General features: G+C 37.8%; 1 protein-coding gene across 32 annotated transcripts in view; it reads left to right on the top strand.

The window, feature by feature from the left end:
• ABI3BP (ABI family member 3 binding protein) overlaps positions 1 to 19,553 on the top strand; it is a 272,912-nt gene that overhangs the window by 83,537 nt on the left and 169,822 nt on the right. For all 32 annotated transcript variants that reach the window (XR_009502949.1, XR_009502948.1, XM_059921278.1 and 29 more), the window contains 2 exons: positions 6,086 to 6,154; positions 10,196 to 10,328. Coding sequence is in view for 29 of the 32 variants with exons in the window: in XM_059921278.1 (XP_059777261.1) it covers positions 6,086 to 6,154; positions 10,196 to 10,328 (202 nt within the window). In the remaining 3 variants the exon portion in view is untranslated. The remainder of the gene's footprint in view (positions 1 to 6,085; positions 6,155 to 10,195; positions 10,329 to 19,553) is intronic.

Here is a 19,553-nt window from a genome sequence, read left to right on the forward strand (position 1 = left end):
CTGGGGACCTAGAGGGAGTTGTCTCTCCCCTCTTTGGGGATGAACCGTGGATTAAGCCTCACTGTTCTTTTTAAACCTCCAAATCACAATAGAAACAATCTGGCCTCTTTTTTGTTTTTAATCAAAAATAAACCTGACTACTGACAAAAGGTGTTTATGGACTGTCTTTAACAGGCTCAAAGTTACTTGGAAATTGATTTTGATCTTGAAACTTCTCTCTGGGCCTTGAAGAGTGTCTGGGATGATGTCCCAGACACTTCCTTCCCTGATTGGGTCCAAAGGGTTCCAGATCTTTAAAGCACAACGGTGAGAGCAGAGTGGTGCCTGGCCCTCTCCTGCTAGAGTAAAGCCTGCACACCCTCCACAGATCTGGTCTCTGACAGGATGTGTGCAAGCCAGCTGTCTTTAGCTTATGGAGAAGGTGGCTCTCTGTACATTGTGATTTCAGGGACAGAGGAAAGGAATTAGGAAGGGTGCTAGGCCAAAAGATTCTCCCCATTGGTTACTTGATGCCATGTATATATTTAGTAGAGGACATATGCTTGTCTTTTATGTAATTAAAATAGAACAGATCATGAGTAGGGGTACTGTATTAATATGCATTCACTCATGCTAAGTTGTAAATAGTTGCTTTTGTGATCCTCTCTAAGAACAAATGAAAATAAGATTGATGAGGACTAGCACATTTGGTAAAGAGGTACCTCAAAGAGGGAAATGGACATGGAAGCTTAAATCTGGGGCCTTCATGAGCCGGTTTGTTCTAACTCACAATTCTGGTAAGGCTGGCTTTAGGTGTAAATATTCCAGTAATGCTTCCAATCCAATGCCTCATTTTATATATTCCTACATCACTGGAGTAAAAGACTATGTAATATAATTGGTTACATCATTCTTTGTTTATTTTCCTAATCTATGTCTCAGGCACTCAGTAAAAGTGCTGAAGCAGGTTACAAAATAAAATCCTAGTGTAACATTTAAAAATATTTAGTAATAAAAGGGACAGAATAATGAGGGTTGAATATTCTGATAAAGCCAGGGAGTTACTCAACAGAAATGTATGTTTAGGGTCCTGCGTGTTTAAAAAATGTGGTTCAGATATTTTACAGTAGGTTTTATCATATTGAGGAAGTATTCCATTAAATCCGTATTAATTAAGAATTGATGTTGAATTTTGTCAAATGCCTTTTCAGCACTTGTGGAAGTCGGTGCTTTTTTTTTCTCTTTACGTTCCTGGAATAAACTACACTTAGCTGTAATGTACTATTGTATTATGTGCTGCCAGATTCAGCTTGTCGATACATTTTACAGGATTTTTTTGCATTGATATTTGTGAGCAAGTATTGTTAAAGAAAAATTATTCAGTGACACTTGTTAAAGATGGTAAGGAAGACTTTATTCAAGGGGGAGGGGGTTCTTGTGACAGGTATACGGAAAATTGCAGTGGGGTCTTGTAGTGAGGGAGAGAAATTGGGCTCAACTCCAAATATAACAAGGAAAAGTGGGAATTATAGCTAAGGAGCAGAGTAGGAGTGAATGGATGGAAAATTACTAAAAGGAAACATCAGGGGTCAGGGAGGATTCTGGCGAAACTGACCGAACAGGGTTCTTGATGAAGGCAGGCCAGGGTGATCAGATATCATCTGTGAGATGGAAGATGATGAGGAACTGATTGGATACCAAGTGTAATCAAGTATGGAAGATGGGGGATTCTGGCTAAACTGTCTCAGGATTCCTGCTCTAATTGGACAATGCAGAAATGAACACAGAAGCCCAAATGTCAGAGCCTAGTTGAGCAAGAGCTCAGAAGAGCCTGATAAGAGTTTGGTCAAGAGAGAGAATCTCTGTCAGGGTGGTGTGTAATTTTCTTTTTTAGTGAAATTTTTGCATTTTGAAATCTTTGATGCTTGCTTTAAAAAAAAAAAAAAAAAAAACGGTTTTGAACATTTTCCTTTTAAAATATGTCCTCAGGGCTCTTGGGACACAAAATTCTGCTTTTAAGAAATCATCATCGTGATAGCTAACATTAAATTAACACTTTCTGTGAATAATCATCACTAAAACCCCTATGAGCCCAGGTATTATGATTTTTCAATTTTGCACGTGAGGAACTAGGTGCGCTGATGTTAAGTATTTTCCCTTGTACTAGCAACTAGCTGATTGCAGGCTCCAGGGTCCATGCTCTTACCCAGAAATTTAGTTTGTGATTAAACCAAACTGTTAAAAAGATGGCAGGGGTAAAGTATATTATTTTGTTTGTTCAGGTCCCTTACCTGATTTCCTTTAGGATCATCCTGGCTTATTTTATGTTTCTTTTGTGGAAACTCGCACGGCAGGAAAAGGAAAAAAACCTCACCACGACACCATCCTGAAGTAGTGTGGCTTGCAATGCAAATGTCCCCTAACAAAAATGTGAGAATTAGGATTTTTTGAGCAGAGCGAGTATGGGAAGATTATTTGTGTTACCAAAAAATCTAGGACTTTATAAAGAATTTCAATAGTAGATTTCCTTAAACAGGAAGCTGTCCGTATCCTCCACCACAGGGCATTCAAAATATGAAGCAAATTAGATTTAATTAGTCTGCAACATTGTCAGGAATGGAAAAATTGTCAAGGTAACTACATTCTATACATTTTCTTAAAATTTCTTAATAATACACATTCTCTAAATAAAGAAGTAGTTGATTTTGGCATGTGTGGCCAAAATTTCTGATCAGGCTACAGTGTATATATTTCCAGACTGCTACAAATCCACAAAAAATTTCATAGTGCAGAACAGAAACAAAAATCTTGTTTTTCAGTTCTATTTTTCCACGTCTGTGTTCCCAACTGAACGCAAAGACTACTGAAATGCATGAATTTGGAAGTTTTTAATGAGCAGTGAGAGCGAGCATATGCACCCAAGTCCCGACATCTGTTCCAGTTTGTAATTGGCTGTAACAGCCTATGCTCTATGCAGAACGGCTGTGATCATAACAAAAATTACGTTTAAATTGCTCATGTAACCATACGTCTCGGATCATGGCACTATCTTTGGCTTCTATGAGTGTTATTTTTCTAGTATTTCAGGCCTTTTTTTTTTTTTTTTTTTAAACCACTGAGGTATAGTTGAATTAACGTGTATCAAGGAAGGAAATAAAAGGATAACTCTAAGAGACTCTGCCACAATGAGAACAGTTTAAGAAAAATGGGATTTAGCTTTGTTTTCAAGAAGTGAGTTCCAGAGACTTATTAAAAGGGCATTTGGGGGACAAGATTAAGAGAGCTACATAATTTGCAGGGCCAAGTGCAAAATAAAAACACAGGGTCCATGGTTCAAAAACCAGGAAAAAATGTCATTAAAGGTACTAAAATATAAAGTTTTTTCCTTTTTTCCCAGTTTCTCTCTCAACTTGTCATGGTGCTATTTTATTTGCTATTTAAGGTCATTTAAGTAAAGAAAAATTACGAGTAAATTATTAGCCTTGCACAATATAAAGAAATGCTAGTTTTAAATGCAAATGTAAGACCCTTTAACTCCTAAGCAGAATCACTAAAATGACACAATTTGTACTTTGTATTTCATACATGCATACGTACTTTATTCTTGCCTCACTAGTGGAAACGCACAGAACTCAACTTTTTGGTACTTGCTCATTCTACTAATACTCTCTGCCTTCCACTTACTCACGAGTGAGGGAGAACTGAAAACAAAAGGAAGCAGGGGTTTCTCTAGCTTTTCCTTTCCCTCTGTGTCCTAATTTTCAGCGTCCGTGGCTGGCTAACACAGGGAAAGAACATGAATAAAAAAGGACGTGATAGGATTCTTTGGTCATTTTTGTTTCTTAAAATGCTGTTGCCTTCTTTCTGCATTTGAAGCAAGTTCTGGTTCAAATGGAAGTGTGACCTCACAGGGCTGTCAGTGTCCCTTCCACAGCCCCTTACTCAGTGGTAGATGTAATACGCTTACCTTATTTGACCTTTGAGTCTTACTGGACTGCCACACGACATGGGCCCTTTGGAATGCTATGCTAATGGGTACCTAGAATGCTGTAATGGATGGAAGGAAGTACAGACATGCATTATTGTTCCCATCTCCTCTGCTCACACTTATGCTCCATTATCCCATTGGACAGCCCTTATAAAACATGAATTCAAAGATAAAAGTATTAAGAATTTCATGATAGTGGCAGCAGGATATTAAACCAAGTGTGAGGCCCTTCTGAACATGGGGCCCATGTAACTGTACATGTTGCCCATGAGGCTGACCCTGCCTCAGTGACCTCATCTACAAATTGGGATGAGAATAGTTCTTGTCGGGTAGGATTGCCATGAGGAATAATTAAATTATGAATATAATGTATCCAGCACATAGGAAGTACTCAATACACAGTAGTTTCTTAATACCTATATTGCTCTATATCCCAAATAAAATCAGGAAATGGTTATTATATTGTTACTAGAAAACTTGATTTAAGTTGAGCTTTTGCTTATATAAGCTCCACTAAGCAAGATATGCTTTCAAACACATGAGACTGAAACACAGCGAACGCTCCTTTATCTGTATTGTGGTCATTAGGCACCAATGCGATCAATGAGCAAAGCTCTGAGGTCAATTCAAGAGGTTACCTGGTTTATCTTTTGCAGTGGTAATTACTGCAGCAGGTTATAGCAAATAGGGCCATGTGAGGTGTCCAGGAAAAAGACAAAGGCTTGAGTCATTAAACATGGTTGAAGGCCATGTTGTCTCTGGCTGAGAATGAGGTCAGCCCCATAAAGCCTTGGGCTTCAAACACATGAAGGGGAGATATTTGAAAGAAAACAAAGACGTGAGCTCCGTCTGAGCAAGTAGGAGTGAACTGCAATTGACTACAGCATCCAGATGAAGTGTGGTGTAGAATGAGTTCTAGGATCCAGAGTTACTGAAGAAATATTGTAGATAATACCCATTAATCAATTGATTAATCCAATAGAGCTGCTTATAAAATGCTATTTTATATGCCCAGAGTGCATTTGGCTTATTTATACACTGTGTATAGACCAACCATTCCTCTTGAGAACATTAATTTTAAAAACTTTGATAAATTATCAGCCCCTGATTGAGTTAGCATATATTGTCTAAATATCATTTTATTTAAAACCTAAATATTTTAATTTTTATTTATTTTTTTTACTGTCCACATTTTAATTTTTATTATTTTAGGTTTCTAAAATTTATTGAAGTGTACTTGATTTAAAATGTTGTGTTTAATTTCTGCTGTACAGCAAAGTGACTCAGTTATACATACACATATTCTTGTTCATATTCTTTTCCATTATGTTTATCACAGGATATTGAATATAGTTCCTTGTACTATACAGTAGGACCTTGTCATTACTATTCAATAAGTTTTGATGAATACAGACACCTGTGTACCTTAAAATTGTTAAGATACCAGCCCACAGATTTCCCTCATAAAACCTAAATCTTTTTAAAAGAGATTCTTTATTTTCCATTGGTATATTTTAGGTGAAAATTATACCAACTTCAATTGTGATTTTGTTTAAAAATTGTTCATGAAAATGATTGGATGTGATAACAGACTGAAATTATGCAAACAGGATAAAAAAATAGGTAGGATGTTATGAATATTCAGAATACCAAGAAAGTGAGCAATTTCAGATCGTTCAACAGGTGAGACTCTTGTGTCCTGTGCAAGTATGATTTTCCTTCTCTGACTTTGAAGCACCAGACTGACCCTCTGTGAGGAGTAGGATAACAAAAGAAATATGATCTGATTTTTAAAACAATCTCTTTGCAGAGAAAAGGACTGATGAAAATGTGGCATGAAATCTGTGTCTAGTATGATTCTTTTAAGACCTCTCCCTGACTCCTGTCCATGGGGTTTTGAAAATCTGGATTTAATTTTCATTTTAAAAACTTAATGGCCTGAACTATCCCAAGAAATTTGAACTTTCTGAATTCCTGGGCCCTCTCAACCACTGGTGCTGTGGTTACGATGACTAAAGCTGACTAAAGCTGGGAACACTGAGTCAGGAATGGGTTTGCTGTCGTGAACTATGTTTGTTCTCAAAGAATCTTACTGATAAATAATGTTACTGTTTCCAGATGCTGAGCCTAAATATCTGATAGTCGTGCGGCCCGCTCCTCCTCCCAGTCAAAAGAAGTCATGCTCAGGTATTTTTGTTGATTTTTTTTTTTTTTTAAATTAACTTTAAACCATGCCTTTTCATCTCTTTTCTACCCACAAAGACCACGCGGCTTGGGGATGTCTCAGGAATGTAGGTTAGAAGATGTACAATGCCCAGCAGACCCCCGTCAACACAACCCTGCTTGGGGAGTAGCATAGCCTGGTGGGAGAGGCTCTTGGGGTCCTTTCCAGCCTCACCACATACAAACTGCAGGAATTGAGACAAATTATTGAACCTCTCTGTGCCTCCATTCTGCCGTATGGTAGGGTCTGCATGAGGATTAATGAGTCCACAAATACGCAACACGTAGGACAGGCCTGACCCAGAGCAAGTGCTCATTTAGATAACTCCTGTTGGCCTGTCTCTATTTTGCAATGTGTGAACTAAAGCCCACTCTTGTGCCTTTCAGATTTTTTAGGGCAAAATTTGATGTCTAACCTTTGCTGAAGGAAACTGTTGACATTTCAAAAGCATAACTCATTTACGTGTGTGTTAAATGGGTTGGAACTTGGATTTTATTTACGCCTCTTCCTTCTAAATCTCTTGTATTTAGTCAAACATAGAAAATAGGACTTCTTTCATAAAACAGCAGTGCAACACCCATCTTCCCAGGGTAGGGAGACTTAAAACAGGAAAGTAGATACCATATGTATAAAAAAGTAGAAACATTTCTGCATGACTAAGGAAGATTAAAATCCTATGTTGTCCCGGGACTTCCCTGATGGGGCAGTGGTTAAGAATCCACCTGCCAATGCAGGGGACATGGGTTTGATCCCTGGTCCGGGAAGATCCCACATGCTGCGGAGCAACTAAGCCCGTGCGCCACAACTACTGAGCCCACGCGACCTAGAGCCCATGGGCCACAACTACTGAGCCCACGTGCTGCAACTACTGAAGCCCACGTGCCTAGAGCCCGTGCTCTGCAACAAGAGAAGCCACCACAATGAGAACACTGCATACCACAGCAAAGAGTAGTCCCTGCTCGCCACAACTAGAGAAAGCCCGCGTGCAGCAACGAAGACCCAACGCAGCCAAAAAAAAAAAAAAAAATCCTATGTTGTCCCAATTTCACTGCTAAAATTTCTTCTCAGATCAAATAAGGAAGCCATTGCAATTACGAAGGACTGATAGAACTGTAAATATGCTTTTAACATCTGATGTCACATCTTCCTACTCTAGATAAAGTTGATCATAGTGCTCTTCTTTTTCATGTTCTAATGTGAACTGTTCTCAAAATAATTATTTCCTAATCATATTTGTCTTTTACAGTACTCTGGATGCCACACAGAAAAAAGGATCTTTCTTAAAGGGATGAGAAGGGTTGGGGGAGCGTACAGATATTCACATACACCGAGCAAAGGCGCCCTTTGCAGCTCTGTATTCTGTCTCCTAGGTATATTAGCCATGCCTGGTTACCAGAAATCAGTTGCCACTATCCCCTCCCCTCCTTCTGTTGGTTTCCTTTTCTTTTTAGAGAAGCGATAAATAGTCAAGTATTTTGAGAAATACAGATCCTTTTCCTTGGCCTCTTATATTATCCCAAAGTGCAAGGGAAATTTCAATCAGTACTTACAACTTACTAATGGTAGTTGTCCAGGCAGCTTTCCATACACTTGAAAAGAAATGTACTCTCAATGTTTCAAGACTCTATTTCAAAATATTTAACAATAAATTCAGGAAGCATGAGTATGGTTCTATGGGATTCTGGCTTCATAGTCACTGAACTTTTTCTTAATATTAATATGATTATAAAACAAATATACAAAAAGAAGTAAGGAAGGTCAAGAGAGTGATTACACCTTAATAGCATTTTATAACTTCGTTTCATTTGGGGGCTTCTGTGACACTGGCCTTAGAGATTATTTTTCACTATGATGACCAACACAGGAAATTGCTTCATCCCGCTCAGGATATAATACCCCACCTTTCCTTTCAGGCAACGGATATAATTTTTGTTTTTATAATCTGCATTTCAGAGTGATGTAATGAGTCATGGGTTAGTTTCCATTCATTTTATATTTGTATCTGCCACATAAATTTTAATTATTTAATCATTTTTAAAGTAAGATCCAAACTTAGAGGAAAAAGGTACATTTTTCTTTCCCCAAGGAACCTAAGGTTTACATGACTATCAAATAATTATTTCACTAAGTGGCATTATCTTCATACATTGTGAGCTAAGCCAGTGATATAGTAAAAAGAAAAGTAGGTTATAATTCAGGAGACCTGGATTTGAATCAACCTTGCTCTCGTTGTGACCTTGGACAACCTTGAAACTACTCTGGGCCTTGTTTTTCATCTATAAAATGAGACAGTTGTGTTATGTGAGTGAAAATCAACTCAGGGGTGGAAAAAGCCTTATCAGAATTACCTCAGGGCTTTTTCAAACTACCCATGCTCCCCACCCTTATCTTAGATTCTAATCTGCCCTCCTTGGGGGCCAAACTTGAACCCTTTGAATCATAGATAATGTACTGTTGCAGGTGGATCTGGACAAATTTTCAGAGAAGTATAGTTGCATGTTTGCAAGTAACTAAACAATAACCATCTTTGAAAATTATTTAAAATATCTTTTAAAAATTCCTCTATGTCACAGTGAAGTAACTTTCCACCACTAGGTTATGTATATTCTTGTTTCAGAGGGCTTTTCCGCTAGAAAGCAACTTATACAACTTAAACCTGACAGAAGCAACAGGCATGGCACAATTTTCAAGGGTATTTGGTTCAGATAACCTTAGCTAAGCTCATACAAGGGGTACCCTCCTACCCACCTTATAAAGGTCACAGGCCATTTTGCTGTTTGGCTCCCACCACAGTAGATGAAGATAACAAAATTTCTTTTTATAGCAAATATACATAGTATCATGAAATGAAAAAGGGAATTAATGGAAATACAAAGCATATATGTTTTACATTAGTGCTGCATAGTTTTATTAGGCCCCATTGGATTTTTAATTAATCCTATTAGATTTTACCCTGATTTTTTTTATGAGCCAGTGTTGGTTTCCATGGTTGAAAATCTTCCGTCCTCTTTTTCACTCTCCTCCCATTCCTGCAATTTCAAATATTTTTGAAAAAGCAAATGTCTGCGCCCCCCACCACATACTTGGAAAGAATCTAGAGTGGTTTATCAGCATCACTCTTGGCATTACCCCAATCCAGTTAGTCTTGTCAGAATAACTGTGCTTCCTGTATTATTCCTACTCTTCCAGCAGTATTAAAAATGTGTGCACCTTTTCCATTTAGATACTCACTGTAAAAAAAAAAAAAAAAAAAGACTATTGCAATGGTCTCACGAGGGATTTTACACTTCCAAATAGTTTTTTTTAAAAAAAGACTATAACCTGCAACCTACATGGTAAGCTTTCTTTTCTAAGGTGTTATTTCACACTAATTCACAGTCCCTGGGGGAAAAAAAGCATAATTTATTTTGTCTGTAAAAGAAAAGTGAGTATATATATATATATATATATATATATATATATATATATATATATGCCTATATGTGTATGTGTGTGTGTTTATTTCGTTGGTAATAGCCAAGACCTCCATATTCATCCCTGACTCGCAAGCAAATAAAAACTAGGAATGGATATAGTTTATATGTGTATACACACACACACACACACACGTAAATCTCAAAAGGGTATTTCATTTGATTCCTGCTTAAATTCATGGGCAAACCATTATTAATATTTGTGCACTATATAAAAAGAAAAGGAACTTAATGCTTTCACATTCTTCATCTCTTGCTAAATTGTCTTTGTCTATTTTACCCAAATCATAAAGGACTTCCCTGGTGGTCCAGTGGCTGAGACTCTGCACTCCAGGAGACCCCAGTTCGATCCCTGGTCAGGGAACTAGGTCCCACATGCCACAACTAAGAGTTCGCATGCCTCAACTAAAGATCCCGTGCGCCTCAACTAAGACCCAGCGTGGCCAAATAAATAAATATTTTAAAAATTATGAAAAAAAAAGAAAATACACTAAATGTTAACGAGAATTAACCTGTCCGTTACCTCCGCAGGTAAAGCACGATCTCGCAAACCTCTCCAGCTGGTGGTTGGCACTCTGACACCAAGCTCAGTCTTCCTGTCCTGGGGCTTCCTCATCAACCCTCACCACGACTGGACATTGCCAAGTCACTGTCCCAATGACAGGTAGTTCACCATTATGGAAAATTTTGTTTTTCATCTGAAAATTGGCACTTGCTTTCAGTAGTATCTGCACATGCTTTAGAAGAATGTGTAAATGTCAGGAGCATCGGTATTTACAAATCAGCTGTTAGCTGTAGAGCCTGTTCTAGGTGTGAGGGGAATGAAGATACATTAGTCAGGGCCCCTACCCTTCAGGGAGTTATCGTCTATCTCAATAGAAAACACATGCACGTATTTTTTCTTTCTGAGGAAAAAACTAGAAGGGAAAATAAGCCAAAAAGCAAGTGGGGTTATCAGTGATAAGTGTAAAAAAAATCAGAGGATGAGGTTGAAAGCACTTGGTAGAGACTGTTAAAAGTTGCAAAGCTTGATCTTTGGTTTGAAAAGGATGGATCTTTGATCTGTCAGTTGACAAAGTGCTAAAACAGTAGTTCTCTCAGTGTGGTCCCTAAACTAAGCAGCATCAGCCTCAATCAACATCACTTGGGAAATTATCAAAAATGGAAATTCTCAGGTCTCCAGACCTACTGAATCAGAAACTCCACCTAAGCTTAGGGATCACTGGCTTAGAAAACTGGAGGGAGGAACACATGGAGAAATGTAGGTCAAGGAAAAGCACAGCTGGAAGTGAAGCTACCATCTTTGGCAGAACAAAATAAGAAAAACCTAAGTTTATTTTAAAATTACTGCCATTCGTCCATCCAGCACATGTAGTTGGCATTGTCTATGTGCTGGGCGCTGTATAAATACTGAACCATGATTCTGAACTGGGTATAAGATGATATTTGCTTTTCATAAATATTTACTACAGTAGCTTCAAAATTCAAAACTTAGCATCTGACAATCAAAATTTTCAAGCTTCAACCAAGGAGTTTTTATTTTAAAAGATTTTTTTTTAAATTTTAAATACTCAAAGTGACTTAAATATTTAAGATTTTTTTCATTATTTTTTACATAAAAAACTTTGTTATTGAGGAATAATTTAAACCTAGTAAAATGCAGATCTTAGGTGTACAATTAATCAATTACAAAAAAAGGTGTGTAACCATGTACTGTACACCCCATCAAGACATAAAACATCGTCATTACTCCAGAAAGTACTAGAGAGTTGGCCTACTTTAGAATTCCATATAAACAGAATCATAAAGTATGTTCTCTTTTTGTGTCTATCTTATTTATTCAGCATGTTTTTTGAGATTCATTCATGACATTGCAAGTATAAATAGTTCATTCCTTTTTTATTCCTGAGTAGTATTCCATTATGTGAATATTTCAGAATTTATTGATCCATTTTCTTGATGGTGGACACCTGAATTGTGTCTTGTTTTTGGTTATTTTGAATATAAATTTTATAAACATTTTTGTATAAGACTCTTGTAGATATATCTTTTAATTTCTCTTAGATCAATACCTAAAAGTAGAATTGCTATGTCACAGGGAAGATGTATATTTGATTTTTTTTGACCTAATTTTTCCATTTAAATTCCCACAACAAGTACATGGGAGTTCTGGTTGCTCCACATCCGCACCAGCATTTCGTGTCATCAACATTTTTCATTTTAGCTATTCTAGTGTAGTCATATCTCATTAAAATTTTAATATGTATTTCCCTTGTGCTAAAGATATCGAAAACTTTTTCATGTACTTTTTGGCCATATATTTATTTTTTGTAGTGCTTTATTTCTTTTTATTTGTCTTAATTGGGCAGAAAGGAAAGAGCTTTAAAATGTTTGTAAGTTTCAGAAGTACCTTTCATATGACTTTGATTAAGAAGTCTAAACTAAGAAAGAAAAAAATTAAATTTTCTTTCACATGTCCATAGTTCTGAAGGAAGAAATTCTTGGAAAAAGTATGTAGAAGATATGCCAAAACTAAATTTTTTGAAAAGTAATTTTGAGCTGTTTCAAAGAATCTGAACTATTCCTTATTTCAACCACTACTAAACCCATAACTTACTTTGTTTGGAAATGGACTCTTGAAAGAACTTTCTTTCTTGTGATAACTTCAGTTTCTAATGGGTTCACAGGGTGCCAGTGCTGAGAAAACAAACACTTACGGGTTGCTTTCTTTTTCCTATTTTTAATCTCTTACTAAGAAAGAAAGAAGGAAAAAAAAGAAAGGAGGGGAGGGGATGGGCAGGAAGGGTAGAAGAAGGGAAGGAAGGAGACCTGATACTCTTGTAACAAAACGTAGCTGATTTTAATGGTTACTCAACTTGCTTGATAAATCCATGAGGTTCAGTAACTTGCAAATTCCTATAGCAGGATTTGGATACGATTTCCTCCCCTGTCCTCAAGCCTTTCCTTCAATTTCATTTGGTTCTGACCCCTCCATGAAACAACTTATCTGATGATTGATTCTAATTGATAGAGGTTGCCACTGTTTGACAGCACAAGGAGATAATGAATATGAAGAAGGTATAGGAACAGTGGCCCGGATAGAGCTAGAATTTTATCCAAGGCAATTGACTTGAAGGCCCCAAGCTACTCAGACCACGTGTACACCTCACCCTCTCATCCCCTTGCCCATACACCCTGGCTCTGCTCTTCTCATCAAATAGATGGAGTCATGCCCATCAAATCACAATATTTAAAATAAATAATTCTACCTAGAATGAAGTTTTTTAAAAGATTCAATAATAACATGTCAAGATGCTTGCCAAGTTTCAAACCTGAGTGAGTGGGAGGATCAAAGTATCCTTGACAGAAATAGGGAATTGTTAGGACATGACTAAAGGCGAAGAATTAAATGGTAATGACAAAAAGAAGCATTTGGAGTACTTGTGAATCTTATTTACCCATGCCTCCTTTCTCCCTAGTTAGAACAGTTAATAAAGAGCTGACATTTGAGAAAAAATAATAGTCCTTATTTAAAAGCTCTGGAAATACTGTACATATTATAAGCACCCAAATAAATCCACCAGAACAACTCAATTGGTGTACTTAGATGCAGAATTGGAGAAATCCACCCTCATATGATTATGTAGATGGTATTTTTCAGAATTTAGATTAATCCAGTAGGTTAGAGTAAGCAATAATAGTTATAGGGAATGATTCCTCCTTGAAAATTAGAAGATTAGTACAGCTCAAGTTTTCCTTCAGGAGCATATTCTGACAAAACCGTTGGAATCTGAATGCCCTTGGCTTGCCACAGGAACATCAACTGATGTCATTTTAATCCACTTAACTCTAATATTTGGCACTATGTGTAAAGTCTTTGATTTTTTTAAAAACAAAATCATTTCACATTGGTTTGTATAGCATCATTTAGTAATTTGCATATTACTATGCAAATGCAAGTAATTTATTGGAAAGGTTTCTTTACATTATACTTTGACTTTTGACTTTATATATCAAAGCTCTCGTGTAGTGAGTTTCTAGTGAGAAAACCTCTGTTTTCTGTTTTATTTGTTTTAAGCTTGGAAACATTAATGAGTCACTTTATCTTTGGTTGTGTGTTTCCATTCCTATTTGCATAGGGTCCATATGGTTCTCCCATGTTTTTAGAGCCTTTTCTGAGTTCACATTCTTTGGAGAGTAGATGTACCTAATTTACAGTTTTTATTCTTAATGGGTTTTGAAAGGAAGAATGTACATGTTTGCCCTCAATATATCTAAGGTCAAAAGAAAGCTTTCCAAATTGGCCCAGATGAAGTGTTAAAACCACAATTTATTTCACCATTAATAGCATATTTTTTCCTTCCCATGTTTCCAGCTTGTTAAAGTGTTCAAGATTGCCTTAGTTCTCACTCCTTTGCCAACTTATTAAAGCTTTATGATTCTTTTAGAATTTTCTTTTCACATTTTCTAACACTTTCACATTGTACTTACTTGCTCTTAATGTAGAATGAGGGCCCTCCTTTTTGGCTGGTCCCGGGTTGACGCTTGCCTTTTTCTTTTTTTCTTTATCCCAAGTTGTTAAGAAGTGAATATTTTTGATGTCTGGAAATTCTCACTTGATTGAGCCCAATGCCTTGTTACCCATTTGTCTTGCCATGTAAATTTTAAGCTCTGTGAGGACAGGGACCATGGGTATCTTAACCACCATTGTTTCCTCAGTCCCCGGGCCAGCATCTGGCACATAGTAGGCCTTCAGTAAATTTATACTGAATGAATAAACAGTAAAATGTTAGCATTTTCACTTTTATTCCTTACTGTTACTTCAAACTTAGGACAAAATTGAACTCATACTTTTCTCTTGAAACATCAGTTCCCGTATTACTTTCTGAAGTATCATAATTCTTTCACTCTCCATAATTTGAAACTTCATGAATTTTTAAATTCTTCATTTCCTATAGGTATTGAGGCTCTGAGTTACATTGGTTTTGCCTCTGAGAAGTACCCATATCAGTATCTTTATCTTCTGCTTCTCCATTTCCATGTCAATGATTCCAATCCAGACACTCCTTACCTTACCCTGCATCCTGGGAATAGCATCCTGGCTACTGACCCTGACTCTTTTCGTATCCCAATCCATCCTGGTTTCTGCAATACTGAAGAAAATTTAGGCTATTCGCCGTCAGCTCACTGCTTCTTCATCCCAGATTTAGTTTTAACTCTCTTCGGTTCTTACCAAGGAACATGTTTCTGACTTCAGCCAATGCTCATCATCTGGTCGCTTCCATATTCTATAAGCCTTTGCTCTTTTACATTTGCCTCTTCACTGATATTGGTGCCCTGCCTCTTGCTTACAAACATGCTCAAGATTTCCCTAGTCCCAAACAACATCTTCTGTTGACTGTGTTATATCTTCTAGGCTACTTTTCAGACTCTTCTCTTAATTCCAAAACTTCTCAGATTAATGTGCTCTCATATTCTTGACTTCTCTACCACACTCACAGTCTTCATTCCCTTTCGCTGGCTTCGGTCCTCTTTTTACCATTCCACTGAAACTTCTCTTGGTGATCATCAATGGTCAATTAATTGCTAGATCCAGTAGAGTTTTCTCAGTTCTTATCCTTTTAAACCTCTTTGTGGGAATTTTGGCCATCCTCCCATTCTTGAATTCTTTCTTCCTTTGAAATCTTTACTTCGATTTTCCTCTTACCCTCTTCCTCTTATATTTTGCTTACTTGTTATCCTGTCTCTCAAATGTGGAATACAGATATATCCTTGGATGTCTCACCTATGTATCCTCCTTATCTCAGCTATAAGCCATGTCTTTATCACCTCTATATAGAGAACAGTGATTCTCAAACTTTGACGTACTTGCAAATCATGTGGGAGATATTGTTAAAATGTGGGTTCTGATTCCACAGTCCTGAGGAAGAGCCTGAGATTGTGCATTTCTAAAACCTCCTAGGAATTTCTGACGTTGCTGTTCTACAAGGAACAGCAGGAGTGGTATAAGGATGTAAATGACTTCCAATGCTAAACCTCTGACCTTGACCCAATTCCAAAGATCTAAGAGTGTATTTTCAGTTGTCTGTGGAATATTTTCATTAGGATGACCAGGTAACAGCGTTCAGCACCTCAAACTCAAACTAAATCAATGTTGTCTATACTACTAAAAAAACCTCCTTTTCCATTTCTTTAACTTCCCTCTTCTCAAGCTTGAAAATTGAGCTTTGATTTTTATTTACACTTCCCTTGGCACCCACATCCCATAAGGAGTCTAGTCTCATCAATTTAACTTTGATCTGTTCCTTTTTTCCCCTTCATTCTATTCCTTCCATGATTCACTCCTTTGTTATCTCATATCTGGACTACAGCAAAGTAAGATTCCTCCCTCCAGTTTTTCTCTGATTATTCAACTGCTGATAAATCTAACTTCCTTCATTACTGCTCAACTTTATTTATATTTAAATAAATAACTTTATTATTATTTACCTGTTGATTCTGTTGAAGAATCTCCCCCAGGTTCCCACTGGCTGGTAAAAAACTAAAAAGGTCATAGATTCTCTCCAAGAATCTATCTCAAGGAATCTTCGAGTCATGCTCCTGACATGGGGTTTAAATCTGGCCTACTCTGCTTTCCCTGGATCTGGGTAGGATTTCCTGCTCTAAATCTACCACTGAGGTGGGATTTACAAGGTAGCCTTTTTACAAATTCAGGCTGCAGGGTGCCATGCCCAGCCACCCTCAGATGCTTTGCTTTTCATCCTGCCTTCTTTAGTCATATGCAAATGTACACCTGCCTCTTTCCCTATTCTGTGAACTCATTTTTTAATTTATGCCCAGCGTCTTACTTGTCTTCCGTCACACATACAACGTAGCATCACACTTTACAACAGTAGTTCTCAACAAATGCATGAATGAATAGGCAAGTGGAATGTCCAAAACTAGCTTTAAAAATCATCTAACTAGTCCATTCAGCCCTTGAACCTCCTCTGAAACATCTCTCAAACAGACGTCACAGTGAGTATCTCCAGGGATGGTACATAGCATGATTGCTGGGGGTATAAATTCTGGTCAGACTGACCTAAGTTCAGACTTCTGCTCTGTTAGCTGAGTGACCTTGGACAGGTTACTTAAATGCTTTAAGCCTTGATTTTCTCATCTGTAAAATGGGAGTAATAACAGTAATATCTCATAGTGTTGTCAGAATTAAATGAGATGACACATGTAAAATGTGGCTATGTTCACTGGCATGCAATGAATACTCAAGAAATGATACTGAGGCGTGATGAGTTTGGGGGCACACGAAAAAAGTCCAGGCAGCCTGTAGGAACAGAGAGCAGCTCCGAGCTCCCAGCCAGCCGGGAAACAGGACCTCGGAGCCATAGCCACAAGAAACTGGATTCTGCCAACAACCTGAATGAGTTTAGAAGCAGGTTCTTCCCAAAAGCCTCCAGTTCCCCGACCAGGGATCAAACCTGCACCCTCGGGACTGAAAGCTTAGAGTCTTAACCACAGGACCATCAGGGAATTCCCCAGAATCCCCCACTTCTTACCTCCTCTGCCACCCTCATCCAAGCCACCATCATCTCAGGTTTATCCACTGAGAGGGACTGCAACATCCCAAAGCAAGGAACCCACTTAGCAACTGGATCTTAGATTCTGAGTGCTAAGAAATCTGGCAGAGACCATCTTCATCAAATTAATCAAGTAAACAAAGTTAACATCACAAGGAATGCAACAAATTGAAATTGTGCACCCCCAATAGGATGCAGCAGGAAGAACACAGCATCATTTGCATGATATTCCTGCCAAAGTGCATCACTTGAGACCTGTGACTTGACGCGAGTGACACCTCCAGTCAAATCCTGTGGGACATAATTCATTTTCCATGTGGATAAGAACTATCAAAGCAAAAACTACACTGGACAGAGTTATAGCGCCGTGTGGCTGACAGGGTCTTGGTGCTCTGGCCGAGTGTCAGGCCTGAGCCTCTGAGGTGGGAGAGCTGAGTTCAGGAGATTGGTCCACCAGTGACCTCCTGGCCCCAGGTAATGTCAGTCGGTGAGAACTCTCCCAGAGATCTCCATCTCAACGCTAAGACCTAGCTCCATTCAACGACCAGCAAGCTCCAGTGCTGGACAACCCATGCCAAACAACTAGCAAGACAGAAACACAACTCCACCCATTAGCAGAGAGCCTGCCTAAAATCATAATAAGTTCACAGACACTGCAAAACACACAACCAGACATGGTCCTGCCCACCAGAAAGATAAGATCCAGCCTCATCCACCAGAACACAGGCACCAGTCCCCTCCACCAGGAAGCCTACACAACCCACTGAACCAACTGTACCGACTGAGAGCAGACACCAAAAACAATGGGAACTATGAACCTGCAGCCTGTGAAAAGGAGACCTCAAGTGCAATAAGTTAAGCAAAATGAGAAGACAGAGAAACACACAGCAGATGAAGGAGCAAGGTAAAAACCCCCCAGACCAAACAAATGAAGAGGAAATAGGCAGTCTACCTGAAAAAGAATTCAGAGTAATGATAGTAAAAATGATCCAAAATCTTGGAAATAGAATGCAGAAAATACAAGAAACGTTTAACAAGGACCTAGAAGAACTAAAGAGTAAACAAACAATGATGAACAACACAATAAATGAAATTAAAACTTCTCTAGGAGGAATCAATAGCAGAATAAGTGAGGCAGAAGAACGGATAAGTGATCTGGAAGATAAAATGGTGGAAATAACTACTGCAGAGCAGAATAAAGAAAAAAGAATGAAAAGACATGAGGACAGTCTCAGAGACCTCTGGGACAACATTAAACGCACCAACATTCGAATTGTAGGGGTCCCAGAAGAAAAAGAGAAAGAGAAAGGGACTAAGAAGATATTTGAAGAGATTATAGTTGAAAACTTCCCTAATATGGGAAAGGAAATAGTCAGGTCCAGGAAGCACAGAGAGTCCCATACAGGATAAATCCAAGGAGAAACACGCCAAGACACATATTAAACTATCAAAAATTAAATACAAAGAAAAAATATTGAAAGCAGCAAGGGAAAATCAACAATTAACATACAAGGGAATCTCCATAAGGTTAACAGCTGATCTTTCAGCAGAAACTCTGCAAGGAGAAGGGTGTGGCAGAACATATTTAAAGTGATGAAAGGAAAAAACCTACAAGCAAGATTACCCAGCAAGGATCTCATTCAGATTTGATGGAGAAATTAAAAACTTTAGAGACAAGCAAAAGTTAAGAGAACTCAGCACCACCAAACCAACTTTACAACAAACCCTAAAGGAACTTCTCTAGGGAGGAAACACAAGAGAAGGAAAAGACCAACAATAACAAACCCAAAACAATTAAGAAAATGCTAATAGGAACATACATATCGATAATTACCTTAAATGTAAACGGATTAAATGCTCCAACCAAAAGACATAGACTGGCTGAATGGATACAAAAACAAGACCTGTATATATGCTGTCTACAAGAGACCCACTTCAGACCTAGGGACACATAAGACTGAAAGTGAGGGGATGGAAAAAGATATTCCATACAAATGCAAATCAAAAGAAAGCTGAGTAACAATTTTCATGTCAGACAAAATAGACTTTAAAATAAAGACTACTACAAGAGACAAAGAAGGACACTACATAATGATCAAAGGATCAATCCAAGAAGAAGATATAACAATTTTAAATATGTATGCACCCAACATAGGAGCACCTCAATACATAAGGCAATTGCTAACAGACATAAAAGGGGAAATTGACAGTAACACAATCATAGTAGGGGACTTTAACACCCCACTTTCACCAATGGACAGATCACCCAAAATGAAAATAAATAAGGAAACACAAGCTGTAAATGACACATTAAA

Source organism: Balaenoptera ricei, chromosome 4 (genome assembly GCF_028023285.1).
Source record: "Balaenoptera ricei isolate mBalRic1 chromosome 4, mBalRic1.hap2, whole genome shotgun sequence".
NCBI classification, from domain to species: domain Eukaryota; kingdom Metazoa; phylum Chordata; class Mammalia; order Artiodactyla; family Balaenopteridae; genus Balaenoptera; species Balaenoptera ricei.